We start from the raw sequence: 27,834 nt of genomic DNA on the forward strand, positions 1-27,834 counted from the left end.
ATTTTAAATTTATGCAGACTTTAAGACTCATTTTAGGAGCGGTTAAAACATCAATTGCGGCACTACAGGTGGAAATATCAGAAATGCCACTGTCAGAGAGAAACTAGCCATGGCATACTGGATTAATCTTCAAGGCCAAAGCAACGATCATCCTGTAAGTGGCGTACTTGATAAAAATAGTGAAACATTAAATACACCAGGTGAAGGCTTTGCATGGAAAATGAAGAGATGGGTTAACAAAATCAGGCTAGATTCAAAGTCATTTGCTCCAACTGCAGCAAATTAGCTCAAAAGCGAAAAATATATAAATAATTACAATCAATTATGATTAATTACAATTATTTATATTAGCTGCCAGTAGTAACTGTAGCAGAATTAAATTTCCATCAACTAACCTGTTCGTCCAGCGAACATTCAGTATAATTTCATATCAACTCTAAGAAATGATATTTTGTTATTTTCTTGGCCACAGAAAATAACTTTCTTATTGCATTAGAGCATGTAGCTTGAATTGGAACCGTAAAGGGACATTCATTTACAAGGCAAAATCAGAATCAAAACTCATGTATTTTGTGCACAAGAGTTTTATTAACTAAGGACTAACACATAACTAATCTAAACAAACAAACATACAATCACTCATACATGGGGACAGGGGAAGTGAGAAGCCATTAGAGAGACTAGAAAATGTAGCTATGAAAAGAGTCAGTTAACCACCTGAGTGAAACCATCAGCACCTATCAGAGTGAAGAGCTGAGAGAAAAACCCAACTGAAATCCAGAGGTCTTTGGTGAATGGAAAGAAAAGGCCGAAAGGCTTGGCTCAAGCTTTGGGGTCCCAAAGAGTTCTAGCTCATCCTCCTCATCCTTTTAGGCTTTAAGGGAACCACAGACTGACTGAGGCAGGTCACTGATGTGGGAGCTTATCTCTTATTTGACTCACACCTCTAGGGTGTTTCCCTTTTGGAGGGAAAGTTTACGACTGTGAGCAGGGTATTTTGCATGTGTGCAGGGTTGGGTGTTCATGCAAAAACTACTAAGAATTCTTAAAACACTAATAATGTTGTATAGGTATCAACATATAATATACACCAACCCCATATATACCAAACATGGTATATGTGGGGTTATACTAACTAGTGATCCATTGTAACACATGCATAAAACAGTATACAATACAAAAGACAAGAATACAAGGCAGTAATACTATACACAACGACCTGGGGCTATGTGTGATAGGAAGGTCAAAGAAAGGTTTGTATGTGAATGAATAAAAGTCATTTCCTATAGCAGTATGTGTCTGTTTTAGAGATAATTAAGTAGGGGAAGATTCTGTCTACATACTTGCAGGTCGTAAATAGGGCTGGGCGATTTATTAAAAAATGTGATATCTCGATATTGTCACAATTTTTATGATATTCAATATATATATCACGATATGTTGCAGTTGCTTTTAAATAATAAAAAAAACATGATTTTCTTTTTCCCCCTATTAAAAAAACAACAAAAACTATTTAGATATAACAACTATTGTTAAAAAGTAAATTCACAATGTTTAGTGCAAATTAAAGCAGTTAAAAAAAATAGTAATCACTTATTGCTTTTATTAAATGAAAACATGTATATGTAACGGAAGTACAAATGAAAAATATTATAACAGTGAAATTCCTAAAAATAATCCCAAATTGCAATAGCCTATGTTTCTCTATTCAAACAACAGCAGTTGAGTAAACGCTTTTATTCAGCAAACACAGACGCAAACAATGCAGTCGAGATCTCATGACAGAACATAGACTGGTTGAGTGACACATTTTAGTTTTGATTGCTAAACTCCAGCTTGTTTGTCTGTGTTTTCGGATTTTCGTCAGTGCTTCCGAAATGAAGAGCGAGCTTGTGTGCATGGTTGCCAGATTGCTTAAAATAACACAGGGTAGAAAATGTATCCTTGTAACAGCGAAGTTCGGGGAATTGAACTCTTGATACCTGGCAACCGCACTCATGAAAGCTCGCGCAGTAGAGGCATGTAGAGCACCCCCATGGTAATTAGGGGCCTGGTGGGCCATCGTAGACGTCCCAGCAGCCAGTGTTGTGGATTGGGTGAGGGGGTCGGTGACTATTCGTTAATCTAATGAACAATTGATTTGGTGAATCTAATGAACAATTGTGTTTTTGATTGGCCAAATGCTACACAATAATTGCATTACCTCTGATACCACCTTGGTTACTTATTCAACCTGTAATTGACTTAAACTACATAAAAAAATAGGTAAAAAGAGGACCTATTTGTCAAACAAACTAAACCAGGATTTCCAGGGCAAGAATCTTGACAACATTCATGTTTGTTCTTATCATTTCCAGTCAGGTAGGTGAAATATTAGGCTAATATCTTAATTAATACTGCTCGTATGTTTCTTTACCACCAATTAACTTTAGTTTGTCAAAATATCGCACCCTTTCCTGCTTACTAAGTACTTATATATATGATGTAGCAGCTTCCACACATTTTTTCCGTGGTTTAGACAGCGTAAATTAGCAGAACAACATATTCAGAAGTACATTAACCGTGCAATCCGTGTTCTTGTTTACATTTAAGTATCTGCAAATATGGCCATGCATTTGGGTAACTGACCAAACGGTGACATAAGTGTAAACCCTCTATCGAAAATGGCAGACATACAAAATAAACCCTCAAGAGACCCACTGTCTGTGTCTTTCTCTTAGCCCTTTTTCCTTTCTAAATTCAACAGCATGTTCAACCATATGAACTGAAAATTCAAGAACCAATGAACTGATTCAGTTGAACAAACAACTCATTTGATCAAAGTTTGTGAATCAAATTATTCAGTTTAAAGAGTTTTGATCAGTTCAAATTCAAAAAATTGAAAAGTCCCTTTGAAATGCCCATTTTCCATGGCATTCCAAGTTGATGTGTTTCTTTAGGGTCTTAATGAAAAGTCTGTAATATACTTTGGTTAAAAATTCTCAATGGTAGTAAAACAACACCTTTTCACCTTGTCAAAATGAGCTCTGCAATAATCATCCTATTCTTATATACTGTTCCTTTAAATGCAGATGAGCTCTGCTCGCCCCGCCCCTCTCTTCTTCTAAAGGTTTACTTTAGCCGCATTTAGCACATTTAGCTGTGGAACTTGCTAACTAGCACGTTATTATAAAAGGTGATTGCAGAGATTCATAAAAAAAACCTTATACTCACTTCTGCTGTAGGAGAAGCTGGATCACGAACATAGATTGGGAGGCGCATTCCCTTGACAAACAAACGTAATCCACTGCATCCGAAAATCAGTCAGTATCTGGTGTGACCACCATGTGCCTCACACAGTGAGTTGATCAGGTTGTTGATTGTGGCCTGTGAAATTTTGGACCACTCCTCTTCAATGGCTGTGCGAAGTTGCTGGATATTGGCAGGAACTGGAACACGCTGTCGTATACGCCGATCCAGATTTGAATTTGAATTTGAAATGTTTTCAGCTTCCAGGAATTGTGTACAGATCCTTGCAACATGGGGCTGTGCATTATCATGCTGCAACATGAGGTGATGGTCGTGGATGAATGGCACAACAATGGGCTTCAGGATCTCGTCACGGTATGATCTCTGTGCATTCAAAATGCCATCAATAAAATGCACCTGTGTTCGTTGTCCCATACCATAACCCCACCGCCACCATGGGCCACTCGATCCACAACATTGACATCAGCAAACCGCTCACCCACACAATGCCATACACGCTGTCTGCCATCTGCCCTGTGCAGTGAAAACCGTGATTCATCCTTGAAGAGAACAACTCTCCAAAGTGCCAGATGCCATCGAATGTGAGCATTTTCCCACCCAAGTCAGTTATAGATTGGATTTATGTTGTGTCAGAAAATGGTATTACTTTCAGTTTTACGGACGTCGCCATCTTTGATATTTGATATGATTACTTGTAAGGAATACGGGCTTGACCCTTGTTGCATGTTCATACAGACATGTTCGAAAAAAGCGACTGTAAGCTGCTGTGTGAACGGGACATAGAAAAAGTCTTACATCTTTCAGTTCAGCTCATGAAAAATGGGGACGAAAAAAAAGTGTTGCGTTTATAATTTTGGTCAGTGTAAATTGTGTGAAACATATCTTTAACTAGGGTTAACAGTAGTTTAGAGGGACGATACACCAGACTCGTTACATGGCTCTCTGGAATACTTGATTCTGACTGGTTAGTCACAACATTTCTAATGTGTGTTTTTTGTTGTTGTTGTTTTTAATTAGAATTTAGTTATAATATGGCCACGTTCACACAGCAGCAGAATACGGTTGAAATTTAGCCGCGAATTCATCCATCAAATCATCATTAACCACAAAACCAGTCGTAAGTGTAAATTTTCGAAATTGAGATTTATGTATCATCTGAAAGTTGAATAAATAAGCTTTCCATTGATGTATGGTTTGTTAGAAAAGGACAATATTTGGCAGAGATACAACTATTTGGAATCTGAGGGTGCGAAAAAATCAAAATACTGAGAAAATCGCCTTTAAAGTTGTCCAAATGAAGTTAACAGCAATGCATATTACTAATCAAAAATTAAGTTTTGATATATTTATGGTGGGAAATTTACAAAATATCTTCATGGAACATGATCTTTATATAATATCCTAATGATTTTTGGCATAAAAGGAAAATCGATTAATTTGACCCATCCAATGTATTTTTGGCTATTGCTACAATTATACCCATGCAACATAAGACTGGTTTTGTGGTCCAGGGTCACATACAGTATTGTTTTGACATGTGCATGTACATTACCCCTTACTTAATCGCAGTGTTCGTGAACACAATGTAAACACAATGATGTAAACACAAACAAGTGGAGTGACATAAATAGTGAAAAGTCACAGACAGTGTTTTCAGACTGTTATATCAGCTCTCTTAACTAGAATCAAGTATTCAAGACAGGTGATAAAAAAATTATAATTTCATGTCTGTTTGAAAAATGAACGAGAACTGAGGGTAGATTGGTTTACTTTTCAGTTAACTGTTGCAGGTTTCCGTGTTCACCACATCCTGTGACAAAGCTGGCGTGAGATTGTCTCAGCTGGTTAGAAACCAAGCCCTGTAGTATATCTGTAGTGCCAGTGATGATAATAATCATCTCAACTTAAGATTGCCAGATTTGTTTAATACGTTGTTTTGTTTAAAAACAGAATTTCAAATTGATTTTATTTTAGTGGTTCTATAAAGAGCATTAGTGGCATCAGTGGTTCTATGAAGAACCTTGAACATCCATGGAAACTTTCAGATGCAGAAAAGGTTCTTTACAGTTGAAAAAGATTCTTTTCAAATGTTCTTCAAAATGGTTCTTTTAGGAACTGTTCACAGAAAGGTTCTTCGGAAAACCAAATCTGGCTCTTCTATGGCATCACTGCAAAAACACCTTTTTGGAACCTTTATTTTTAAGAATGTACTAGAATATATTTAGCCAGTAGGCTTCGTCAACTACTTTATTTTCAGATCTGTATGAAAACTAACAATGAGAACCAGTCAACCACAGTTTCCTTAGAGTGGACAATGTCAAACAGCTTACAAAGGGAACATTGAGTTCATACTTTATAATTCTGATTTTTTCTTGTCAGTGTCATGTTTTAGGACAGTAAGATCCATATTAACTGTAAGTGCAGACAACTGGCTTCATTTAGACATCTATCATTGCCTTGCCAGCACTTATTTTGATCCTGTCCAGGTTTCTAGCTTCTACTTATGTTCTGACAGTGTTGGCAAACAAGTATGTACTTAACATTTTTTAACATTTACAAAATAAAAATACTTGTAGCATTTTGTATAACAAGCTAATAATTTAAAATTCATCTTCACGCTGGAGAAAAAGTGCTGTGTTTGAAGTGAATGGAGTGGGCGGGTTTAACAGTCAGCACTGACTCTGTTCTACTTTTTTCAAGACCACAACGAACAGTTTTCTGTTAGTGTGCCGATAATGTTTTTTTAAAGCTTGGAGATTATCAAATTCACAAAATGTACAGAGGACTGCTATTTATGATTGGTACGTAATTATTTACAATGTTGATGTTAATGTTTAGAATTAATGATAACGTTTATTTGAGTTTGGGCATGTTTTAGACTTGTATATGAATCTGAAAATGTCTGGGGAAAAGTAGAATATGATGTAAAATCATGTGGTTTTAATTATTTACAGTCATATGGAGTGTGACCGGCTTCAACATTCATATAACTCCCGTGAAGAATTTCACAAATGATGATCCACTGTTTGGTCAAATCATTATTCAATCAAAAGATGGGTTGGTTATTTATAAGAGTTTTAGATAATTCTAAATATTCTTTTATATTATATTTATATTTTAGTAAAACTGTCTTAATTTGTCCTATTATAGAGTTTTTGTTCCTTCCCCAAAAACTGGAAAACTTTTTAGATGTACTTTAGAGAATGAATGCAACGAAGTGAATTCTGATGGTAAGTTTGTCTGTTTTTTTCATAATGAAGATTTTTCTGTAAACTTCATAATAATGTCTTCGCTGATTTACACAATAACACTGTAAAAGTCTTATAAAATCAATATTTTTTTAAAGATAAAAAACCTACAGGCCTGAGACCAGTAGCATCAGTATCTAGCCTGACATCATCAAAAAAGGAACAACTTGTTATGGTAGGTATAAAGATCCTTTAATACAGGGATGTCAAGTACGGCAGACAGTTGTTTTATCCTCAACCTGATTACATTTACATAAGCTTGAGCTAGTGAAAGCTGTGCCAAACAAGAAGTAAACTGTTCATAATCAGATACAGTTCGCACAAGGCTTTGAGTCTGTCGCATAGCATTTTCACAGCAAAACCACACAGTGTGGTTTCCCCTTAACATACGTGACAGACAGAAACGTATCAGTTCTCCCTTAGAGAACAGGAAATTTAGAGAATCTTTTAGAGAGCTGGAAAATAGTTTGTGAAAAGTAAAACAGGACAAAAAATGTCAGAACACCACAGTTAGGGAGTTGTATTTGTTTTATTTATTGGGACATTTGGAAATTGTTCAAGATGATGTGACTATCAGGAGGAAGTCATCGGCATTGTGAGTCATATCTGTGACGCCTCTCAAAACCTTAGTCACAGTACTTCTCCATTGAAAACTTGTTTAAAAAAAAAACTGCCACAAATTAGGGGTTCAAGCACGTAGTGCTGAGATGATTACTCTAGTGCTACTCAGACACAAACACTCGAAAAATGCTCATAACTCCTAGACCATTTGTCGTAAACTCAAAATCCTTGGGTCAAAATGATAAAAATCAGATTTGCACTACGAGGTCCGTTTTTTTCCGCCATTTGGAAGTAAATTCAAAACCTACTTTTGCGAACAAGTCCTAGGTTTTTCCCCGATCGGAACCAAACCAGTGCAAAAAAATATTCCCTGGACAGTGAATATTAATAATTATCAAAAAGCCTTGTGGTTAGTGCGTCAACATATAGCACAACCGTGCTCACAACGACCCGAGTTTGATTCCCGTCTTGAGGTCCTTTGCTGATCCCACTCCCCTCTTTCCTCCCAGCTCTTTCCTGTCATCTCTCTACTGTCCTATCGCAATAAAAAGGCACAAAAAGCCCCAAAAAATTAGTTAAAAATTGAACTTTCAACTCATGGTCGCAAAGAGGTGCCAAAACTTTTGAAAGAGGCGGGGCCACTTTTACTAAAATTACAGTAACTCATGAACGGAATGAGATATCTTCACCAAACTCGGTACACATGTGTAAGAGCTTAATCTTTGGTCAAATTTTAAAAAAAATCAGAGCTTGACCACTTGGTGGTCGCTATAAGACAAGTTTCGTTCGTAAAAAAAAAAAAAAAACATAAATATAACTACAAAACTGTTAGTCCAATTGACCTGGTATGCAGTGTCTCTGTCCAATGTGCTACAAGTGTCTATGAGGACATTTGCTTATCCCAAAAAACATAGCTGCCATTGACCAATAAAGTTTGAGCACCTATTAGACAAGGGAGGCTGATTGAAGCTCACTGGGCATGTTAGACTCATGGCCCTAAAGGTCTGGTAAAATTTTGAAATAAATTGGCCCTTGGGGCAATTTTGAAAGAATAAATGATTCTATATGGCATGATTTTTCACACATACACTCAATCTTCATGTCATTTGATGTCCTCATAATCAGCAATTTTACCTCAAAAATCATTGCTGTCAATCAAATTGTTTATTAAATATTCTCAATTATGTTAAAAACCTACTTTTGCACTAGTCCCAGGTTTTTCGCTCAGTCTTGATCAAACCACTGCAGCACAATTCACTGGACTCTTTTGATCAACAACTATAAAAAAAAAAAAAAATAGAATTTTGTCCTTTGGTTAGCTATAATGGGGTCATTTAGAAAAGGGGTGTGGCCACATATACCCAAAAGCCTATAAAACCTAATACGAAACCTAAACTTTGTGTGAAATTATGTGTCAGATGACTCTTAACAAGCATGCAAAGTTTCATGGAGATCAGATCATAGTTGGCACTATAACAGTTAAAAAGGCTTCAAAAACACAAGTGTTCTATGGTAAATGGCCTAAAATGCTTTAAAAAACACTACACCTTCATATCATATGAAATATCTCCTCATTTTGAACAACTTTGCCTTTTAGGACCATTGTCAATCAACTGTTCTTTAAATATTTGATATTATTTTAAAAAACTACTTTTGTAAACTAGTCCTAGGTTTTTAACTCAAAATCAATAAAACCACTGCAGTACAATTATCTGGACTCTCCAGATCAATAATTCTCAAAAAAAATGTTGAACACTGGCATTTGGGCAGTTATTATAGGGCCATTTAAAATGTGGCCCTTATGTAACGTACCTAAGTGCCTATGAATCCTTAAAGAAAGCTCAAAACTTGACAAAACTGTGAAAACTGATGCATCATGTAAACAAGCATGCAACATTTTATGGAGACTGGACAAAAAATGGCACTAAAATAGTTATAAACATCATAATATATCATTTATTACACAAATCTCTTATGTGCAACAAAATGTGTGTGTATGTGTCTGTGTGTGTAACAATGCTTAATGAACATTAATATACGAGTTTAACCATTTCATTGCTGTGTGTATTCTCCATCATGAATGTGTTTTAGTGTTAGCCATATATTTTGGGTTGGACTACACCCTAAAACTATAGAACCTTAAAGGCCTTATGTGCTCGAACCCCGATAATTGCGGTATTTCTCATTAAAATAGGACTTTAAAATTTGTTTTGTTGGAATGAAAATGATAGTTGATTTTGGCGAAAGATAAAAATGAAATATTTAGATTTGTGTATTTTTTTTCTCTTAAGATGTGCAATCAAGTTCGCGTAAAGAAGTCAGTAACTGAGGATTTGAATGGAGATTGCAAACTGATGAATGATGCTGGAAAAGTTATTGAAAAGCCAAATCTTGTTGCATTAGGTAAGACTGGATGATTTTAAACTAGTATTTCAGATTGTAAATTCCTAACCCTTCATTTTCTAAATTTCTTTCATCTCAGTAAAAACAACAACAACAACAACAACAATCGTTATCAAGGTAGATGGATTGGTCAAGGTGAGCCCACCTGAGAGAAAATTAAACAAACTGTTGTCTTAGTTGTTTTAAAGAATCTGATGGCTAATATACATTTCTGTCAATATCTACAAGATCAACTGAGGATGAGAAGAGACATTCTGTCTATTCCTGAAGCAATACAAGAGATGACACAAATAATAGATCCTGGGAAGTTTTTCAGTGTCTCTAATTATGCCACATTAGATGACATTCGGGCCTCACCGGAACAAGGTTTAATTGGAGCTGAAGGTAAGAAGGATTTCATCAAACTTTACACTATATAACAGAGAAAAGCTATTATTTTCTGTTATACACTGGAGAGGTCCCATTCTAAAATCCAATCAAAAAACTAACAACACAACCAGCATACTGTATACTCTTGACTCTAGGTTCAAAGGAGTGTGATATTGCTGTAAATCAACATGGCCGTGATTCGACTGTAGACACAAGGCAACATGTGATCATATGTTGCCGTATCTTTTGTCTTTTGTGCAACTAGCTGCTACAGTGAAGTTATTGTTATAGAAGATGAGCACATGTATATAAGAGAGAGAGAGTGATTATTATTTTTCAACATGGAAGTGGGCTGTTTTATGTTAGTGTAGGAGACTTCCAGTTCATTAGTCACTGTTGGGAAATAACGAGAAGTATAATTAAAGTGCAGTAAATGGTAAAACTGTTTGCACTGCAGTGTAATAGTGTGTTCATAATTAACATATTACATTAAAATAATATGGTAAGACACACAAGTTTGCAATATCAAGCAGCAAAATAAGTTGTTTCATGCAGCTAAAAATAGCTGGAAGCAAATTAACCAGGCCCATAAAATTTACAAATGGCTGCACCCGCTCTTACGGGAAAAATAAGTATGTAAAAAAAAGATGTAAAAAAAATTGACTACTTTTGCAAACTAGTCCTTGGTTTTTTGCTCAATCTGGAAAAACATCACTGCAGTGCAGTTCTCTGGACTCTCTAGATCAATAATTATCAAAAAGAAATGTTGAAATTTACCCTTTGGGAAGCTATAACAGGGTCATTCTGAAAAGGGGCCTGTCCAAATTCACCCAAAATCCTAAAAAGCCTAAAGAAAATCTTAAAACCTTCACAAAACCTGCAGAGCGCATGCGACAGGTGATTCTAAACAAGCACGCAAAGTTTTAAGAGGATCAGACCACAACTGGCACTAGAACAGTCATAAATGTTAAAAAACAATAATATTTCTAAGTTTCTAAGGATTTGCCAAAAATGCTTTTGTAAATCAATGATTCAGGTGGTTACAGGCTAGCTAAAAATGCATAAAGTCATACACGTGTAAAGTCATACGAGCTTTTGTCAGTTTCGCACTCTTAAAAAAGGCAAAAGAATGTGCAAGGATATTTTTTGGCATTTTTTAAAAAGTAGTGGCATTTTTTAAACTAGTCATTGCCTAGTGTTTAAAGGAACACTCCACTTTTTTTGAAAATACGCTCATTTTCCAACTCCCCTAGAGTTAAACAGTTGAGTTTTACCGTTTTCGAATCCATTCAGCCGATTTCTGGTGTCGTGCCTATTTTCGACCCCCGCCAAATTATTACCCCCTCTCATTGAAATCGCTACCTGATTGCCTAATCCTAACCCCTCCCCCACACCTAACCCTAAACCTAGCAATACTAGAGGGGGTAGTAATCTGGCAGGGGTCAGAACTGGGCACAACACCGGGTCTGGCGGTAGCACTGGCGGGACATGGGTGGAGCTGGTTGCTGAAACCACACCCGCCTAGCCCGACGATGGTGACAGCAACGGCAATCCACCTGTCACTCATGTGGCCACGCCCTAAATTAAGCAGAACTTTAAGGCCTAATATAATTTAAACGGAAGAGTTATAAAAAAATTCACACCCTCACAGTTGACATGAAGGGCTAAATTAGCTATATAGACCAAAGCCACTTTTTGTACCAGGCTGTAAACATATCTTTTTCTGCTGTAAAGTTGGGCATTTTAAAATAGGGAGTCTATGGGATTGACTCCCTTTTGCAGCCAGTCTCTAGTGGCCAGTCGATGAATTGCAGTTTTAATCACTTCCGTGTTGGCTTCAAGAGGGAGACTGGAGGTTGCCGCTTGGGTAAAACTCAACTGTTTCTCTCTAGAGGGAGTTGGACAATGAGCTTATTTTCAAAAAAGTGGAGTGTTCCTTTAAGGATGTTCCTCTGATGTAAGATCAGAAAGAAAAAATAAAGTATATGGATTCAGTAAGGGATTGTTGTCAAGGTTGCACTGAATTATTGAAAATGAATGCTGTCACAGAGCTAATGTTACATATTAAAGTGTATTTATTTTATGTATTTACTTTTGCACTATTAAAGAATCCATCCAAGTGACCATTGTTAGCTCAACATCAACTCTAAAGTCACAAGTAATGGCCCGAACAAAGACACAAATGACAAACAACAGGACAAATACAATAAAACAAGTAGACAAAGATGAAATAAACAGTGTTTTAAGTAGAATACAGCAACATTCCTTTATACAAAATGTGCATCCTATAGGTGCAGTTAACACTTGAGTTAAACATTTATACTCTAGGCTATTTTACTCGGGAGCATATTACAACTACTAAAGTACTGAATAAGGATTGAATGAAAATGTACTTCTGTCACAGTGAATGTACCACTACCATCAAGATCTGCACCTGTTACAAACCAAATGGAAAAGGAAAAACTCAACAGCAACAACAACAACCATTACTATCAAGGTGGAAGGATCGATAAAGGTTGGTTTGTGTCATAATTTAATGTCATGCAAGCTACCTTGATGGTGAGAGACAAGAGAAAGTAGAAAAAGTTGAATCAATTATTATTTATTAATATTATTAAAATTATTATGTTAATTATTAAAATTCTAAAACTAAATATGGCCTCATATTTTATAGCATAAAATATCCTTCAGTGATATTGGAGAGCACATCTGAAACTGACATTAACTTATTAGTGTGACTCATTTAAGGAATCTGATTGATAATTTGCATCTCTGTCAATATCCACAAGTTAAACGGAGGAGGAGAAGAGACGCCCAGCTTGATAGTGACACGGATGAAGATGAGGATGATGGTACTAATCTTTGTTCAGCCTTTGAAATAAATCAGCATTTATTATGTAATGCTGATGGTGTTGTACTACAGATGCATAGATCGTTGTCTTAAAAAAAATGATACTGATGTTTCAGAACATATTTTGTAGATGCTGGAACAGAGATTGCTTTTGTGCTGGACGGCTCTGGTAGCATTCATGCTGACGACTTTCAGAGAGCCAAAGACTTCATGTACAATGTCATGTCCAATGTTTGGAACACATGTTTTGATGCAAGTATAAACTAAACACACATTTTGACATTATGACACATTTTTAAGCTTAATTTAAAAGGTATTTTATCTAAAAAAAACACTTTTCTCTTCAGTGTAACTTTGCAATAGTGCAATATGGCAGTAGGATCAGGACAGAGCTCTCACTACTGGACAATGAGAATGGTGCCAGATCGTTGCAAAAAGTCAAAGAAATACAACAAATTTTCAATCTCACAAAGACCGCCTCAGCTATCCATCATGTCCTGTAAGTTTACAGATTATGATGTGAAATACTAGACATTTTACAACTTAAGTGTTTGATTAGCATACAGCACTTTTGTTGGTGATTAGGGAGCGTGGAGCACAAACTAACACTGGGTTAGGTGTAACACAGGTGGTTTAAATATTTCCATACATGCTAGCATAACCAAATTTACGGTATTTACTAGTTACCATAGCAACACTATACAGAGAGAAATGTGTGCCAAAAGCCTTTTGAAGATATCGCTGAATATTTATTTTACCATAGTAAAAGTACATTTCATAGTAAAAATTAATTTTTCATCTCAGTTTTTAGTATTCATTTAAATTGAGGCAAACCTGCTATTATTTTAATCTCCAATCTGTTATTTATCAGTTTAGATAGTTTATCAATGATTCGCAAACCAGCAGAAGACACTAACCAGATTTACATTCCATTTGCGCAAATGGGGAACATTGTAACACTGCGTTACAATCTGCCCTGCTAGTAATAAACTATGCTATTCTATGAAATTGGCAAAGTAATTTTCACTATTTAGCTACTTAATATTCAGAAATTATTATTTCACGAAATGTAAAGCATTTTGGCTCGTTTATGTGTCTCGTGTTCTATGAGAGCTGTGTTTAGAGGGAGGAGAGTGTTTTTCTGAATGTCTGAAAGTGATTCATTTATTTGCTCAAATTGTTTTGAACTATACTGTATAGCTGTGTGTTGCGATCAGGGCCGAATTGCAATTATTGTGAAACTTAAAAATTAGATTATTTTTAATCATTAAAAAAACGTGATTAATTTATTTGAAAAAGTTAATCATTTTGTTTTATTGACAAAATATTTAGTTTGTCATATATAGTTTAGTAAAATATACCGCTTAGTAAACAAAGAGACATATTTGTACTAGTCAAGTGTGAAATCAACATGGATAAAAAAAATCATACTCTGATCCCCACATGGATTTACACAAACTGAGAAATTCAAAAAGTGTTAGGTTGTCCCCCGCGCTCCCCTACATCATGATCTTACTGGTTTCATTGGTTGTTTACAGTACAGATACTTTCCTCCCTGAGAATGGATCAAAAATTAACTCCAAAAAAATTATTATTGTAATGTCTGACGGAGAAATTTTGGGAGACCCAATGAATCTTACTGATGTTTTGAACATGCCACAAATGAAAGGTGTCACTCGCTATTCAATAGGAGTAAGTGTCCTGTTTACTGTTTATTTCATCAGCATTTTACATAATAAATCAATAAAGTTTTTTAAAAGGTGCATCAATTTTTGAGGTTACAAATTACAGTTTTATTTTAATTTGTCTTGTAGATATATCTAGGTTCACGGTTCTACTAAAAGACTCATATCATCTACATAAAATTCTAAAGTTAATGATTTTATCATGATTTAACTGAATAAATCATAAAACCCATACACTTGCAATAACCACTGTTACCTTTAGGTTGGTGACGGCATTCTGACAAAACCTAAAGCAATACAAGAGATGAAAGACATAGCAGATCGTGGCAAATTTTACAATGTTTCCAGTTATGCTGCATTAGATGACATTCTGTCATCACTGCAACAAAGTTTAGTTGGAATTGAAGGTAAGAAGGTTTTCATTAAACATTACGTTGTAATAGAGAAAGGCAGTTTTGTGGATAGTTCCCATGCTAATATCTGACTGGATGAGCTGCTGTAGCCTAGACAAACAGCCATTGTAAAATGAAGCCTTTCTAATAATCAGAACGATATTGCTTTTATACAACAGTTTAGCGAACTAGAAGTAAATAATTGAGTATAACACAGTAGTTACTTTGTCTTTGTCTGCTTCGCTATTGAACATTGTTATAAACAAAGCCAATGTAGAATCAAGCATTCAATCACTTGCATAAATTATAAAGGAATCGGTTAAGCAAATGTTTCAGAGCCAATTCTTTAGTTCCCAAATGAGTCAGTGTTTTAATGAATTGTTAAGTGGATGAATAATGCTTTACTCATGAAGACAAACACTTTCTAAACCATCTAATGGTTTTTCATGTAATTATCTGACCACTTTGTGTCTTAGGCACTCAGCAAGGTGCGGGATTTCATTTCCAGCTTTCCGAAGCTGGATTCAGCTCCCATTTCATGCAGGACGTAAGTAGGATTTTTAGTTTCTCATAGCTTTTATTTGAGAAACGTACCTTTGGATCAAACACTATTAAGAATGTGTGGATGTTTGCAACTACCTTTCCCAAGATGATTAATTGATATACTAATAAGATTCATTTCTTTTTGTTTTCTGTGTAGAATTCTTATCTTTTTGGAGCAGTTGGAGCCTATGACTGGAGTGGTGGAGTCATTTTGCAATCTGATAAAACCGTGAAATTCTTAAATGACTCTAATAATGGACCCAAATTTTCCTATTTAGGTGAGTGATAAATGGAAAACAAAGAGTAAGTCAAAGAAAATGGATTTTTGAAGGGGTTTTTGAGAAGTTTTCACATTTATTTGGGTGAGAATTTAAACATCTTTAAAGGAAATGTTTATGATATGTATGTATAAATATATAGTGGCATGCAAAATTTTGGGAACCCCTTGCAAAATCTGTGAAAATGTGAATAATCTTAACAAAATACAAGAGATCATACATGTGCATGCTGTTTTTTAAGTACTGTCCTAAGTAAGATATTTTACATAAAAAACAGCATATTGTCCACAAGACAAAAAAATAGCTAAAATTATTATCAAAAGTTTGGAATGCTTGGTTCCTAATACTGTGTGTGGTTACCTGGATGATTTACGACTGTTTTTTTTGTTTTGTCATGGTTGTTCATGAGTCCCTTGTTTGTTCTGAACAGTTAAATTGAGCACTGTTCTTCAGAAAAATCCTCCAGGTCCTGCAGATTCTTAAATTTTCCAGCATCTTTTGCATATTTCAACCCTTTCCAGCAGTGACTGTATGATTTTGAGATCTATCTTTTCACTCTGAGGACAATTGAGGGACTCAAACACAACTATTAAAAAAGGTTCAAACACTCACTAATGCTCCAGAAGGAAACACAATGCACTAAGGGATGAAAACTTTTTGAATTTGAAGATCAAGGTAAATGTACTTATTTTTCTTCTGGGAAACATACAAGTATCTTCTGTTACTTCTGAAGATCAGTACTAAATGGAAATATGATATTTCAACAAAATAAGAAAAATTTGGACATCTTCATCCTGTTCAAAAGTTTTCACCCCCGGGCTCTTAATGCATTGTTTCTCCTTCTGGAGCATCAGTGAATGTTTGAACATTTTTTAATAGTTGTGCTTGAGTAAAAAGATGGATCCCAAAATCATACAGTCACTGCTGGAAAGGGTTAAAATATGCAAAAATATGGAAAACGGAAGAATCTGCAGGACCTGGAGGATTTGTCTGAAGAACAGTGCTCAGTGTAACTGTTCAGAGTAAACAAAGGACTCATGAACAACCATCACAAAACAAAAAAACAGTCGTAGATCATGCAGGTAACCACACACATATATATATAGAACATTTTCTTTACATGTAGTTATATCAGTTTCATGTTTGTTGAATCTCCTTCCTGATCACAGGTTACAGTGTCACTTCTGCTAGTGTAAACCAGGGTAAAACACTCTACATATCTGGTGCACCACGGTATAACTTGACTGGTGGAGTATTTATTTTTGATGACTCAGAACACAAGTATGTGCTTCACGGAGATCAGGTATATGTTAATACTACTGAGATTATCACAGCGGACTGTTTTAAGTTTTGGGCACTCCAAAAAAAAAAAAAAAAAAAAAGAGTACCAAATTAATTGTAATATGCTATACATATACATGTGCGTTCATAGTAAATGTGAAATATTTGATTAAAATAAAATGTCAGCATGAACTTTTAAAACCACTTAAACAAAGTTTTTAAACATTACAGTTCAATACATTTAAAATGTACTTTTTAAATCATATTTTTAAAGAAACTAATTTAAACCATTTATTGCTGATTGTTTATTTGACACTCAGTCAGTTACAAGCCCCATTATGCATTTGTTAATGAATTATATGATATGACATATAAAAATAATGAAGTAATGTATAATTGTCATAGGTTGGATCTTACTTTGGATCAGTTCTTTGTGCCTTGGACATTGATAGGGATAAATACACAGATTATCTATTAGTTGGAGCACCACATTTCCATCGAAATGGAGAAGAAGGCAAAGTGCTAGTGTACAGATTTAATCAGGTAAGATCATACTCTCCTTTCAGCTCCTGGATATATGTGGACAGCAGTGTGCAGCATTAATGTTTAATGATTTATACACTTTTTAATACTGTTATAATACTGGCGTTGTTTATTTTTGCACTACAAAAAATAAACATTTTGAGGAGACAGTGCCTCCCTTGCCTCCTTGGAGGAAACACCCCTGGTGGACAGTGGTTTAAAGTGATTTGTATCTCATGGGGTTATTTTTAAATTATCCGAAAGCAGGACAGGTTTGAGAGTGTGGCCATGGAGCTGCAGGGTGATGCAGGACAGACCTTTGCCAGGTTTGGTGCAGCCATTGCCTCGATAGGAGATATTGATGGGAACAGCTTCAATGATGTAGCAGTCGGTGCTCCTCTGGAAACAGATTCCTCTGGAAGTATTTACATTTACAATGGATTCAAAGAGGGGCTTCGGTTTTCACAAGTGGGTTGCAGCATATATTCTTCACATTTTGAACTTTATTAATTATATCTGAACTATATTTGGATATATTCTTTTGAACGCACTTTCGTTGGGATGTTTACATGTTTCTGCCCAAAATCATGAGCAGTTATGACCTTTTTTGCGTAGACACAAAATATAGCTCATTGTTGCATTTATTTTAAAAATTAAATGGCTATTTTTTAAAAATAGACCCAAAGATGGTTGTTTAAAAGCCTTTCCCTCTCTGTTTGATTGAAGTGTTTTAATGTAATTTGCTGTTTCCTCCCTAGAAAATTTCACCCTCAGATTTTGGAATGAAACTTGTGCACTTTGGTCAGTCAGTTAGTGGTGTACCTGCTACAACATCAAATAAAGCCTCCATCGCCGTTGGTAGTCAAGGGGGAGTGTTTGTTTTTGAGTGAGTAAAAAAGATTTTGTTAGATTGTTCAAAGTGACAAACGTTTTTAAAATTTGATGTGGGTCATTCCACAAAATTGTAAAACTAAAATAAGTTTTTAAATATCCATGAAATGGACACCTTAAAATGACAAGAAATTTGTATTGTGCCATCTCAGACTATTTTTCTGCCTCATGTTTTGGTATTTTTGTCAACCCTGTTACCAACACAAGTGTTACTAGATACTGTGGCTTAATTAGAACTCGTATGCCACTGAATGATATAGGCATTAGCTCAATAATATACTGAGGGTGACCCGGCTTTAAAATTTTAATTTTATAGACAATGTTAAAAAACACAGTCAAACTTAGTCAATGTCATCCCTGTTACCCTCATGTCAAAACCTGTTACCCTAAAAAGTAACAGGTTGACAGGAACAAGTTTGACGATTTCAAACAAATTTGCTAATTGCTAGCTACTAGTCAAGTTCACAAAAGCACATGTACACTTTGAAAGGATTTTACTTGTAGATATTGATTATATTAAATGTAAGAAATAGTTGTTTAAATTTACATTTTAAAAATGGTAACAGGATTGACATTGCATGATGCCTCATAAATCATCAAAAATAGAACATTATAGAGGAGAGCGAGCTTGCATTTTAAGTGTTGGAATTGAGTTGACAGATGATGTAACCTCCTAGAAATGATGTCAGTTGAATGTACATTTTTTACAAGGGTTTTTTGGTTAGGGAAACAGGGCTGACATAAAATCAGGAGACACCAATAAAATTATCTGTATTTTGTAGAAAAAAACTATACTTATGCCAAAAACATTGCTTAACAATGAGACTATATTTAGAACAACAGGCAAATGTGATTTTTATATCATTTTGCCTTTATTTAACTGATTATTTTTTTAGGGACGCAAAAGGCACCGATTTTGTGGAATGTTATAATTCAGTGTACTTTCTGATTTCTTGAATGTTGTTTAAAGTCTATACTGTTTTTTACAGGACTATCCCTGTCATGGTTATCAAACCAGCTATAACTATTACACCGGACGTCATTCCTCTCGATCAACAGGTGCATGAAATATCCAGCAAGTTTGAAATAAAGTTTGGTATATGCTTCAATGTGATTAAAGGAAAACTTGAAAGTAAGTGTTCGGCGTTCAGTGGGGTTTTATGATTCAAAACAATCCTTATGATTAACCACATTTCACTTTCTGTCAGTTTTAGATGAACTTCCTATTCTGTACCAAATTGACTTGGATTCTGGTGCAAACAAAAAGCGTCTCACTGCTGATAGCAAAGATCCCTTAACAGAAACCTTCATCTTGAAACCAGATACAGAGTGCACTTCTGTCAACCTAAAATATTTGGTACATTGATTTTTTTGTTTGGTTCTTTTTCCGACCCTGCTTGTCCTGTGTTTTAGAAGATAAAACAATACAAGTGAACAGCAAATGATTTATTGTAAAAATGTCACTTTCTTTATGATACTGACTGAGAAGAACTCTGTCTTCCTTTCAGGGCTGTTTTGACTGTTTTTCATCTATTAAAATCAAGCTGAATTTTTCCTTGAACCTCAACCCAAAAAAGCCCCTACACGAATTCTTGATGCATTTACTCCAACAGAGGTGGTAGAGAAGGTAAAATATTTTTAAGCATATTCAGAATAAAAAGACTTTACAGTAAACAAAGTCATTTATTACCTTTTGTTCACTACAGTTAGAAAAATGGAGATTTTGAAAAATGTTTTTAAATAAGTTTCTTGTGCTTGTCAAGGCTGCATTTGTTTGACAGTAAAAACACTAATATTATGAAATAAAATTTCAAATAAAAAAAAATAATTTTCTGTTTGAATATATTGTAAAATAAAATGTATTCCTGTGATGCAAAGCTGAATTTTCAGCATCATTACTCTAGTCTTCACATTCAGAAATCATTCTAATATGCTGATTTGTGGACAAATTTTTCCTCAGAATACTTTAATGAAAAGAAATTTAAAAAAGAAGAGCGTTTACTTGAAATAGCAAACATTTGTAACATTATAAATGTCTTCACTGTCACTTTTGATCAATTTAATGCATCTTTGCTAAATAAAATGTAATTTTTAAAAATCTTATCCAGCATCTAGTCATTATACATATTGTGAAATGTTTTATTAACTGACTTTCTGTAATAACATTTAAAATGATCATCTTTTTGTCTTTTTTAGATTTCCTTTAAAAAGGATTGCACAGATTGTAAACCAGAAATTACATTATCTGATTCAAAAATTAGGTATGTACTAATGAAACTCAATTTTAAAAGGGACCCATTGGTCCCCAGCTACATCATTTTTGAAAGAAATGTAAAAATTTAGTTCTGTGTTTTTGTAACTAAAATAATTTATATTCCAGTGAAACTTTGATCATAATCGGAGAAACTCAAAGCTTGAATCTCAACATCAATCTTGTAAACACTCAAGACCCTTCCTATATGACCACCCTGACTTTGACCTTCCCCAGCATACTCAGTCAGAGGGTAAAAAACATGACCTCATCTTCAAAAGCCTATTACATCCACAGTTGATACATTTAGTAGATACATGACAACCTGGTTTACTGTCTCATTTACAGAAAATAGAAGGTGCCACCTGTCCCGTGAAGAACGACAATCAGATAGAGTGTAATCTTCAACACCCCATTTTCAAAAGAGGCGCACAGGTACGAATACATCACACATCTTTGAAACAATAGAACTCTGATCTCATTTGCACATCATTTTTCAGTAATGAAAAATATATATTTTTTTCTTCCAGACCAACCTTTTCATCTCATGGCAGATCAACAATGTAAAATCTGAGTTGAAGAATTCTGAGATTATTGCTAATCTAACCAGGTTTGAGAGCTCCAAACTTTTTACACAGCGAAAAGAATCTGGTGTAGAAACAATTAGTGCTGTCAAAATTAGTGCGTTAAAGGAGAAGTCCACTTCTATAACAAAAACTGACAGATAATGTACTCGCCCCCTTGTCATCCAAGATGTTCATGTCTTTCATTCTTCAGTCATAAAGAAATTATGTTTTTTGAAGAAAACATTTCAGGATTTTTCTCCATATAATGGCCTGATATGGTGCCCCGAGTTTGAACTTCCAAAATGCAGTTTAAATGCAGCTTCAAATGATCCCAAATGCGGTTGTAAATGATCCCAGCCGAGAAGGAAGGGTCTTGTCTAGCAAAACGATCTGTTATTTTCATAAAAACAATGTATAAAATTTATATACTTTTTAATGTCAAACGCTCGTCTAGTCTTGCTCTGCCTGAACTCTGTTTTTGTTCTGGTTCATGACAGTTAGTGTATGTCGGAAAACTCCCATTGCATGTTCTCCCTCAACTTCAGAATTTTCCTATATCATTGTTTTATCTTTTTCGTTAAGGGTGTTTGATCTTCTTTGCATGTTCACTTTGCAAAGACTGGGTCTGTACTTCTGCAGTGATGTAGGAGGATTTTAAAATTATTTTTGAAGTTGAGAGAGAAAATACAATTGAAGTTTTTTGACATACCTTGACTGTCTTAAACCACAATACAGGAAGAGCAAGACAAGACAAGCGTTTGAGATTAAAAAGTATTTAAACTGTTTACAACCGCATTTGGGATTGTTTGAAGCCGCATTTAAACTGCATTTTGGAAGTTCAAAATCGGGGCACCATAGAAGTCCATTATATGGAGAAAAATGCTGAAATGTTTTCCTCAAAAAACACAATTTCTTTACGACTGAAGAAAGAAAGACATGAACATCTTGGATGACAAGGGGGTGAGTACATTATTTGTAAATGTTTGGCCACCCCACTCACAACTGCTGCTTCTGTCTCCGCAAATGAGCATGTGTGTCAGATCACGTTTAGCAGTGGTAACTCTTAAAGTAATAGCAGCCAAATAAACGAATAACCCAGCTGCTGTGATGTCTGTTAATCAAAGAGAACAGAAGAAAAAAGAGGAAATCAATCAATCAAACTTTTGTAGCTGTAGGGATTCATCTATATTTGATTTATTATTTAGTGTTTGATAACTTTATTCAATTTCTGTATATTTCCAACTTGTTGAATGGTAGAGGTAAATAATGGGTATACCTGAAGATTGTTTTAAGTTAAATTAGAAGTTATTTTTAAAGTCTAATAAATGTTAAATTATACTGTGATGTTGAATGGCTATAGTCAATGGTTAAATATTAGAAAAAAAAGCATAATTTCCTAGAGATATCAGTGTTGGTATCAGTGATACTCACCTTCAGTCATAAAAAAATTAACAAATATTTAAAATATAATGCCTTTATGTTATTTCTACATCAATTTGAAGATTGAATGTGAAATTTTTGCAATATAAAAGTCTGTTTAAAAACTTTTAATGTTAAGTGGGATTAATCACAATTAATTTTGGGGAAAAATGTGTGAATAATTACTTATCTTTTTAATTAACAGCACTATAAACTAATTTTATTTAGAAATTGCTAGTAAAGTTCTCAATTAATTACAGAGAAATGTCAAGTGACACATTTAATTAAATGTGAAATTTTGAAGTAAATAGTACTTTCTTATAAAAATGTGCTCCTATAATCGTTTTCTTTACAAATCATTTTTACAGTGTATAAAAATCATGTATTTTTAAAACATTTTCTTTGGTTTTAGTCAGAATTCTGGCTCTGAAATTCTGGACTTTAAAGAATATGCGTTTGATGTGATGTATTCGCTGCCAATCCAGCTAACTGGGTAGGTGCACAAACAACCTGATAAGTATTTTACATCTGTATTTTGTAATATTTAAGCATATTTATGATTATTATTATCATTATTTGTTTCTCAAAAACAGTACAGCCTCCCCAAACAGACTTCGTATTGAAGAAGGGGAAAAAGGAGCGACTCCACCGTTGAATTTTTCGTTTCAGGTACATGATATAAAGATCTAATCACACAAAATAATCAACTAAATATGTTTTTTATATTTATATTATACATTAAATATTGTATTCTGATTTAGTTTGCAGGTGAAAATAAGTATGGCGCTGCAATCAATGTAGTTGTAAACATAACAAAGAACACCTTGAAAACTGATTTGAAGATCATTAGTGTCGAACCAAAAGAGGTACCACATGAATTACAATATTTAGTTCACAGAATGACAGCATGAAAGCTTTCAAACTAACATTTATTACTCCTTTCATAGGAGTGTGATTTTCAAGAAAATACTAAAGAGGTAAGATATTACCCTGAAACAATGACCATCCTTTCAAAAAACGTTAAACAAATGTAGTTTAAACAAAATATATTTTATATATTTGTGCACGTAGGGATCCAATACCATCAATTGTACCATGACAAAGCTGCAGGAAATCCTCATTATTACCAAAGTTTCGATACATGATGTTCAGGTATAGTTATATAGTTCCAACATACTGATAATCATTTGCATCAATGAACTGTTTATCCAATAAATCTTTTCAAACTGATAGGGCAAATCAGACAAGATCACTGCCGTAGGAACATACAGCTTTGATGAGAAGGTCTATGCTGCAAAGAACACTTCGAGGACCATTCCGGTGAGTGGCAGTACTTTCAAGCATGCAAACATGTTATCATGTATTAAGTTACTGATTACTGGTTTAATCATGCCATGCAGGTGGAGGTTATCATTTCAAAGCTGCAAGTGACGACATCTACAGGTCCCATCATTGGAGGATCCATAGGAGGATTTCTGCTCCTTTTCATCATCATTATCGTTCTCATTAAGGTAAAAGAAATACTTCTTCTCTTCTCTCATATTGTATTTCTTGCAGGAACCTGTATATTTTGGTGAATATAGGTGGTCATTTGAGTATTTCATGCTTAAAATAAAAGGTTCTATGCTATTTTAAACATACAATGCCTTGCGAAAGTATTCATACCCCTTGTTAAACTGCTTTAAATAACTGTTTTTCCACATTAGTCTGCACTCGTACACCATAATGACAAAGCAAAAAAACAGATTTGTGACAACTTTGCAGTTTATTAAAATTAAAACACTGAAATACGTACATTGCATAAGTATTCATACCCCTAACTTAGTACTTAGTTGAAGCAACTTTATAGCCTTGAGTCTTTTTGGGTATGATGCGACAAGCTTTGCACATCTGCATGTGCCATTCTTGGCCTCACCTCTTCACCTCTCAAGCTCTGTCAACTTGGATGGGCGCTGGCAGACATTTTCAGGTTTCTCCAGAGATGTTTGATTGGGTTCAAGCCAAGGCTCTGGCTGCGGCTCTCAAGGACATTCACAGAGTTGTGAATAAGCCACACTTGCTGTGTGCTTAGGGTCATTGTCCTTTTGGAAGGTGAACCTTCTGCCCAGAGGTTTTGAATGCTCTGGACTAGGCTTTCAGTAAGGCTATCTCTATATTTTCCTGTGTTGAGCTTTCCTTCTACTCTGACGTGTCCTTCTGAAATGCTGCTGAAAAACAGCCCCGCAGCATGGGGCTGCTACCAGCACACTTTACTTTTGGGCAGCTACTGTGCCAGTGCCTGGTTTGTTTGTTTTAAACATGTTTGAAATTGAGGTTCATCAGAGCAGAGTTCTTTAGGTGCTTTGCTGCAAATTTCAAGTGGGTTTTCATGTGTCTTCACTGAGGAGAGGATTGAGTTTGGCCACACCTTCATAAAGACCGGATTGGTGGAGTTTTGCAGAGAAGTTTCTCCTTCTGTACGTTTCTCCCATCTGCATATATGATTATGGAGCTCAACTAGAGTGACCGCCAGGTTCTTGGTCACCACTCTAACCAAAGCCTTTCTCCATCAGTTGCTCAGTTTGGCCAGGAGGCCAGCTTTAGGAAGAGTCCTAGTTGTTCCAGACTTCTTCCATTAAGGGTAACACAGACTACATGCTTCTGTGAACCTTCAATGCAGCAGAATTTTTTCTGAACTCTTTCCCAGATGTGTGCCTTGACGCAATCCTGTCTCTGAGCTCTACAGGCTGTTATTTTGACCTCAGGGCTTGGTTTTTGCTACTGATAAGCATTTTCAGCTGTTAGACCTTTTACTGAGATGTATGTACCTTTCCAAATTATATTCAGATGAATTTGCCACAGGTTAATTTCACTCAAAGTGATATGAATGCGCCTGAGCTATATTTTAAATGTCCCAGAATAAATTTATGCAATGGAATATTTCATTTTTCAATTTCTAATAAATTTGCAGGTGTTACAAACCTGTTTTTTGCTTTATTATTATGGTGTATGGAGTATGAATAGTTTTGCAAGGCACTGTATCTATGCATGCACTCACTCTGTGATCTCATTTTCAGTGTGGCTTCTTCCGTCGTCGCCGTAAGTTGGACCAAGTACAGAGTCCAAACTGAAGAAAGGCACAGCCCAGGAGGGACCATATATTACAAAATATCTTGCTTAAATTTCAAAGTGTCAAAAATGATTGTAAAGTGACGTTATAATCTTGTTTTTTTCAATGTTGTATTAAGAAGAAGCTTTTTAATGCTTGGTATTATTTAATATTGTATATACAGAAAGAATGAAATATAAAATCTTTTTCTAAATAAATTTAAATCCTAAATATCCGACAATCAAAGGACTTGCAGCCATATCCCTGCATGGAAGTCATTTGTTCAAGATTTAATGAGATACCAAAGATCATTTTAAGATGAATTTTAAGAGAAACATCCAAAACATTGTTGATTTTATGATCCATAATTTATGACATATATAGCAAGACACATTTGTAAACCAATTCAATTGCATGAAAAATAAAGATATTTTTGTGGTTAGTTCTTACCAGGTGATTTCACAGCCTGGTCATGTTTAACTAGTTGACTGGCAATTTTGATCAACTGAAAACTTCTCAATTCCTTTATAAAACCAAGAAACATACTTGCCCAGGCTGTGAGACCAGAAGAGACATCATTACTCTTTTGAAACAGGAAATAAAGTCTTTTAACTAGTGCTCAATCATGCCACATGGTGTACACACGCATATACAGTCACACATACACGTGGTCATGTGATATGCTCATGCACGGAGCTCTCACATGTCTGTCTATGTTTAGTCCTGCATCTGACTACTGAATGTCACAGCTTAATGTGTGGGAATAAATGGCCACCCAGCAGCAATTTTTTTTCTCTACAACTGTGTCAAATCATAATACACTTAACGATGATACATCTAAATTCCATGTAAAAAAAAAAATAATAATTAAATGTTAAAGTCACCACATTTAATTCCTGAAATGATGATGATGTCATTATGAGTTTTATGTATTCACCTTATTCTACAACGCAGAAAATAACGAGAAGAATAGCAATCTGCAGTAAACAGTAAAACTGTTTGCACTACAATCCTGTGTGTTCATAATTAAGATAATACATTAATATGGTAAGGCACACCAATTTGCAATATTACTCAGCAAAATGAAATAGCTGGATGCAGACCAGAAGCCAGACCCATAATATTTACAAATAGCCGCGCCCACTCTTTTATTTATGCGTTCATGTTTTCTCAGTTTTATTTATGTGTTCATGTTTTCTCAGTTTTATTTATGTGTTCACGTTTTCTTATGTGATTTTTATGTACTGACTTCTGTAGTATTGTTTTTATGTCTACATTTTGGGTAACACTTTACAATACGTGTGCACAAATATGCATTAATTCATGCTTAATTAATGCACAGATAATCACGAGTTAATGTATAATTCATGAAGAACTAAAACATTTATTAATTATTAGTACATCAGCAACTAATGATCATTCTATATGATTCATAGATTAAGTAATCAATACATTGTTATTAGATAAATGTGTCATAATGTATTAATTCCCTAATAACTTATTTTATTAACTAATGAAATTCATATGTTAATTACCACAGTGGTCAAAGCTACGTGCTTCAACTTCCAGTGGTCTGCTTTAATTACTCATTAGCTAATGATTTGCAAAGATATCATTATGTTGTGACTTTACTTGTTGGGGCACAGAACTATTAACTAATTGTTAAGTAATATGTAATTGTGGTTATGGATATAGAATAGTTAGTCATGTGCCTCAGTGAGTTGGAGCCATGCATTTTAATAGGTCGAAGCCATTCATTTCAACTTCCAGTTGTCTGCTTTAATTAAGCATTAACAAATGATTTGCAAAGATATTATTATGTTATGACTTTACTTGTTGAGGCACACTAACTATGTAACCGGATGAACGAGACGAGAGGCGAGTGGATCCATTTGCGAGCTTTATTATAAGGACAAGACAGATACAAGGTCGTGCAGGCAGGGTCAAACAACAGTAAACAGGAATGTCAGAGGCGAGACGAGAGAATAGTCCTTTAAGACGAGCGATAATCTGAAAGGCAGGCGGCTAGACAGTCCAAACGAGATAACCAGGGGGGAGAAACAAAAACACAGGGAACTAGAAACTAGGAAGCGATAACAAAGAGAATACAACAATATAACAATCCGTGAAGTGCACTGGGAAGGACCGGCGCTTTTATAGAACGCCTGATTGGTCACGGGGGCTGACGCAATCAGTGCGGTGGAGGATGGGAGATGCAGTCCGGAGTGTGGTGCAAC

General features: G+C 35.0%; 1 protein-coding gene and 1 long non-coding RNA gene across 2 annotated transcripts; one reads left to right on the forward strand and one right to left on the reverse strand.

The window, feature by feature from the left end:
• Window positions 1–5,907: 5,907 nt before the first annotated feature.
• On the forward strand, window positions 5,908–26,039 carry itgae.2 (integrin, alpha E, tandem duplicate 2). The gene is given in 33 exon segments (XM_051128917.1): window positions 5,908–6,050; window positions 6,204–6,306; window positions 6,400–6,479; window positions 6,596–6,672; window positions 9,350–9,451; window positions 12,288–12,345; window positions 12,620–12,682; window positions 12,812–12,933; window positions 13,029–13,180; window positions 14,220–14,373; window positions 14,629–14,773; window positions 15,235–15,305; window positions 15,459–15,579; window positions 16,749–16,882; window positions 17,266–17,403; window positions 17,650–17,850; window positions 18,141–18,268; window positions 19,263–19,405; window positions 19,482–19,630; window positions 19,782–19,839; window positions 19,842–19,900; window positions 20,470–20,534; window positions 20,654–20,777; window positions 20,873–20,959; window positions 21,055–21,134; window positions 22,922–23,002; window positions 23,103–23,178; window positions 23,271–23,375; window positions 23,457–23,486; window positions 23,581–23,661; window positions 23,743–23,829; window positions 23,910–24,020; window positions 25,566–26,039. Coding segments are annotated over 33 exon segments (3,267 nt in total). The 5' UTR covers window positions 5,908–6,022; the 3' UTR covers window positions 25,620–26,039.
• Window positions 23,922–26,206, reverse strand: LOC127176996 (uncharacterized). The gene is made up of 3 exons (XR_007829174.1): window positions 26,144–26,206; window positions 25,547–25,615; window positions 23,922–24,070 (listed from the first exon to the last, which is right to left on the reverse strand). It is a non-coding gene; the product is annotated as an uncharacterized LOC127176996 (long non-coding RNA).
• Between the last annotated feature and the right edge of the window lie 1,628 nt (window positions 26,207–27,834).

This window comes from Labeo rohita, chromosome 15, assembly GCF_022985175.1.
Source record: "Labeo rohita strain BAU-BD-2019 chromosome 15, IGBB_LRoh.1.0, whole genome shotgun sequence".
NCBI lineage: Eukaryota > Metazoa > Chordata > Actinopteri > Cypriniformes > Cyprinidae > Labeo > Labeo rohita.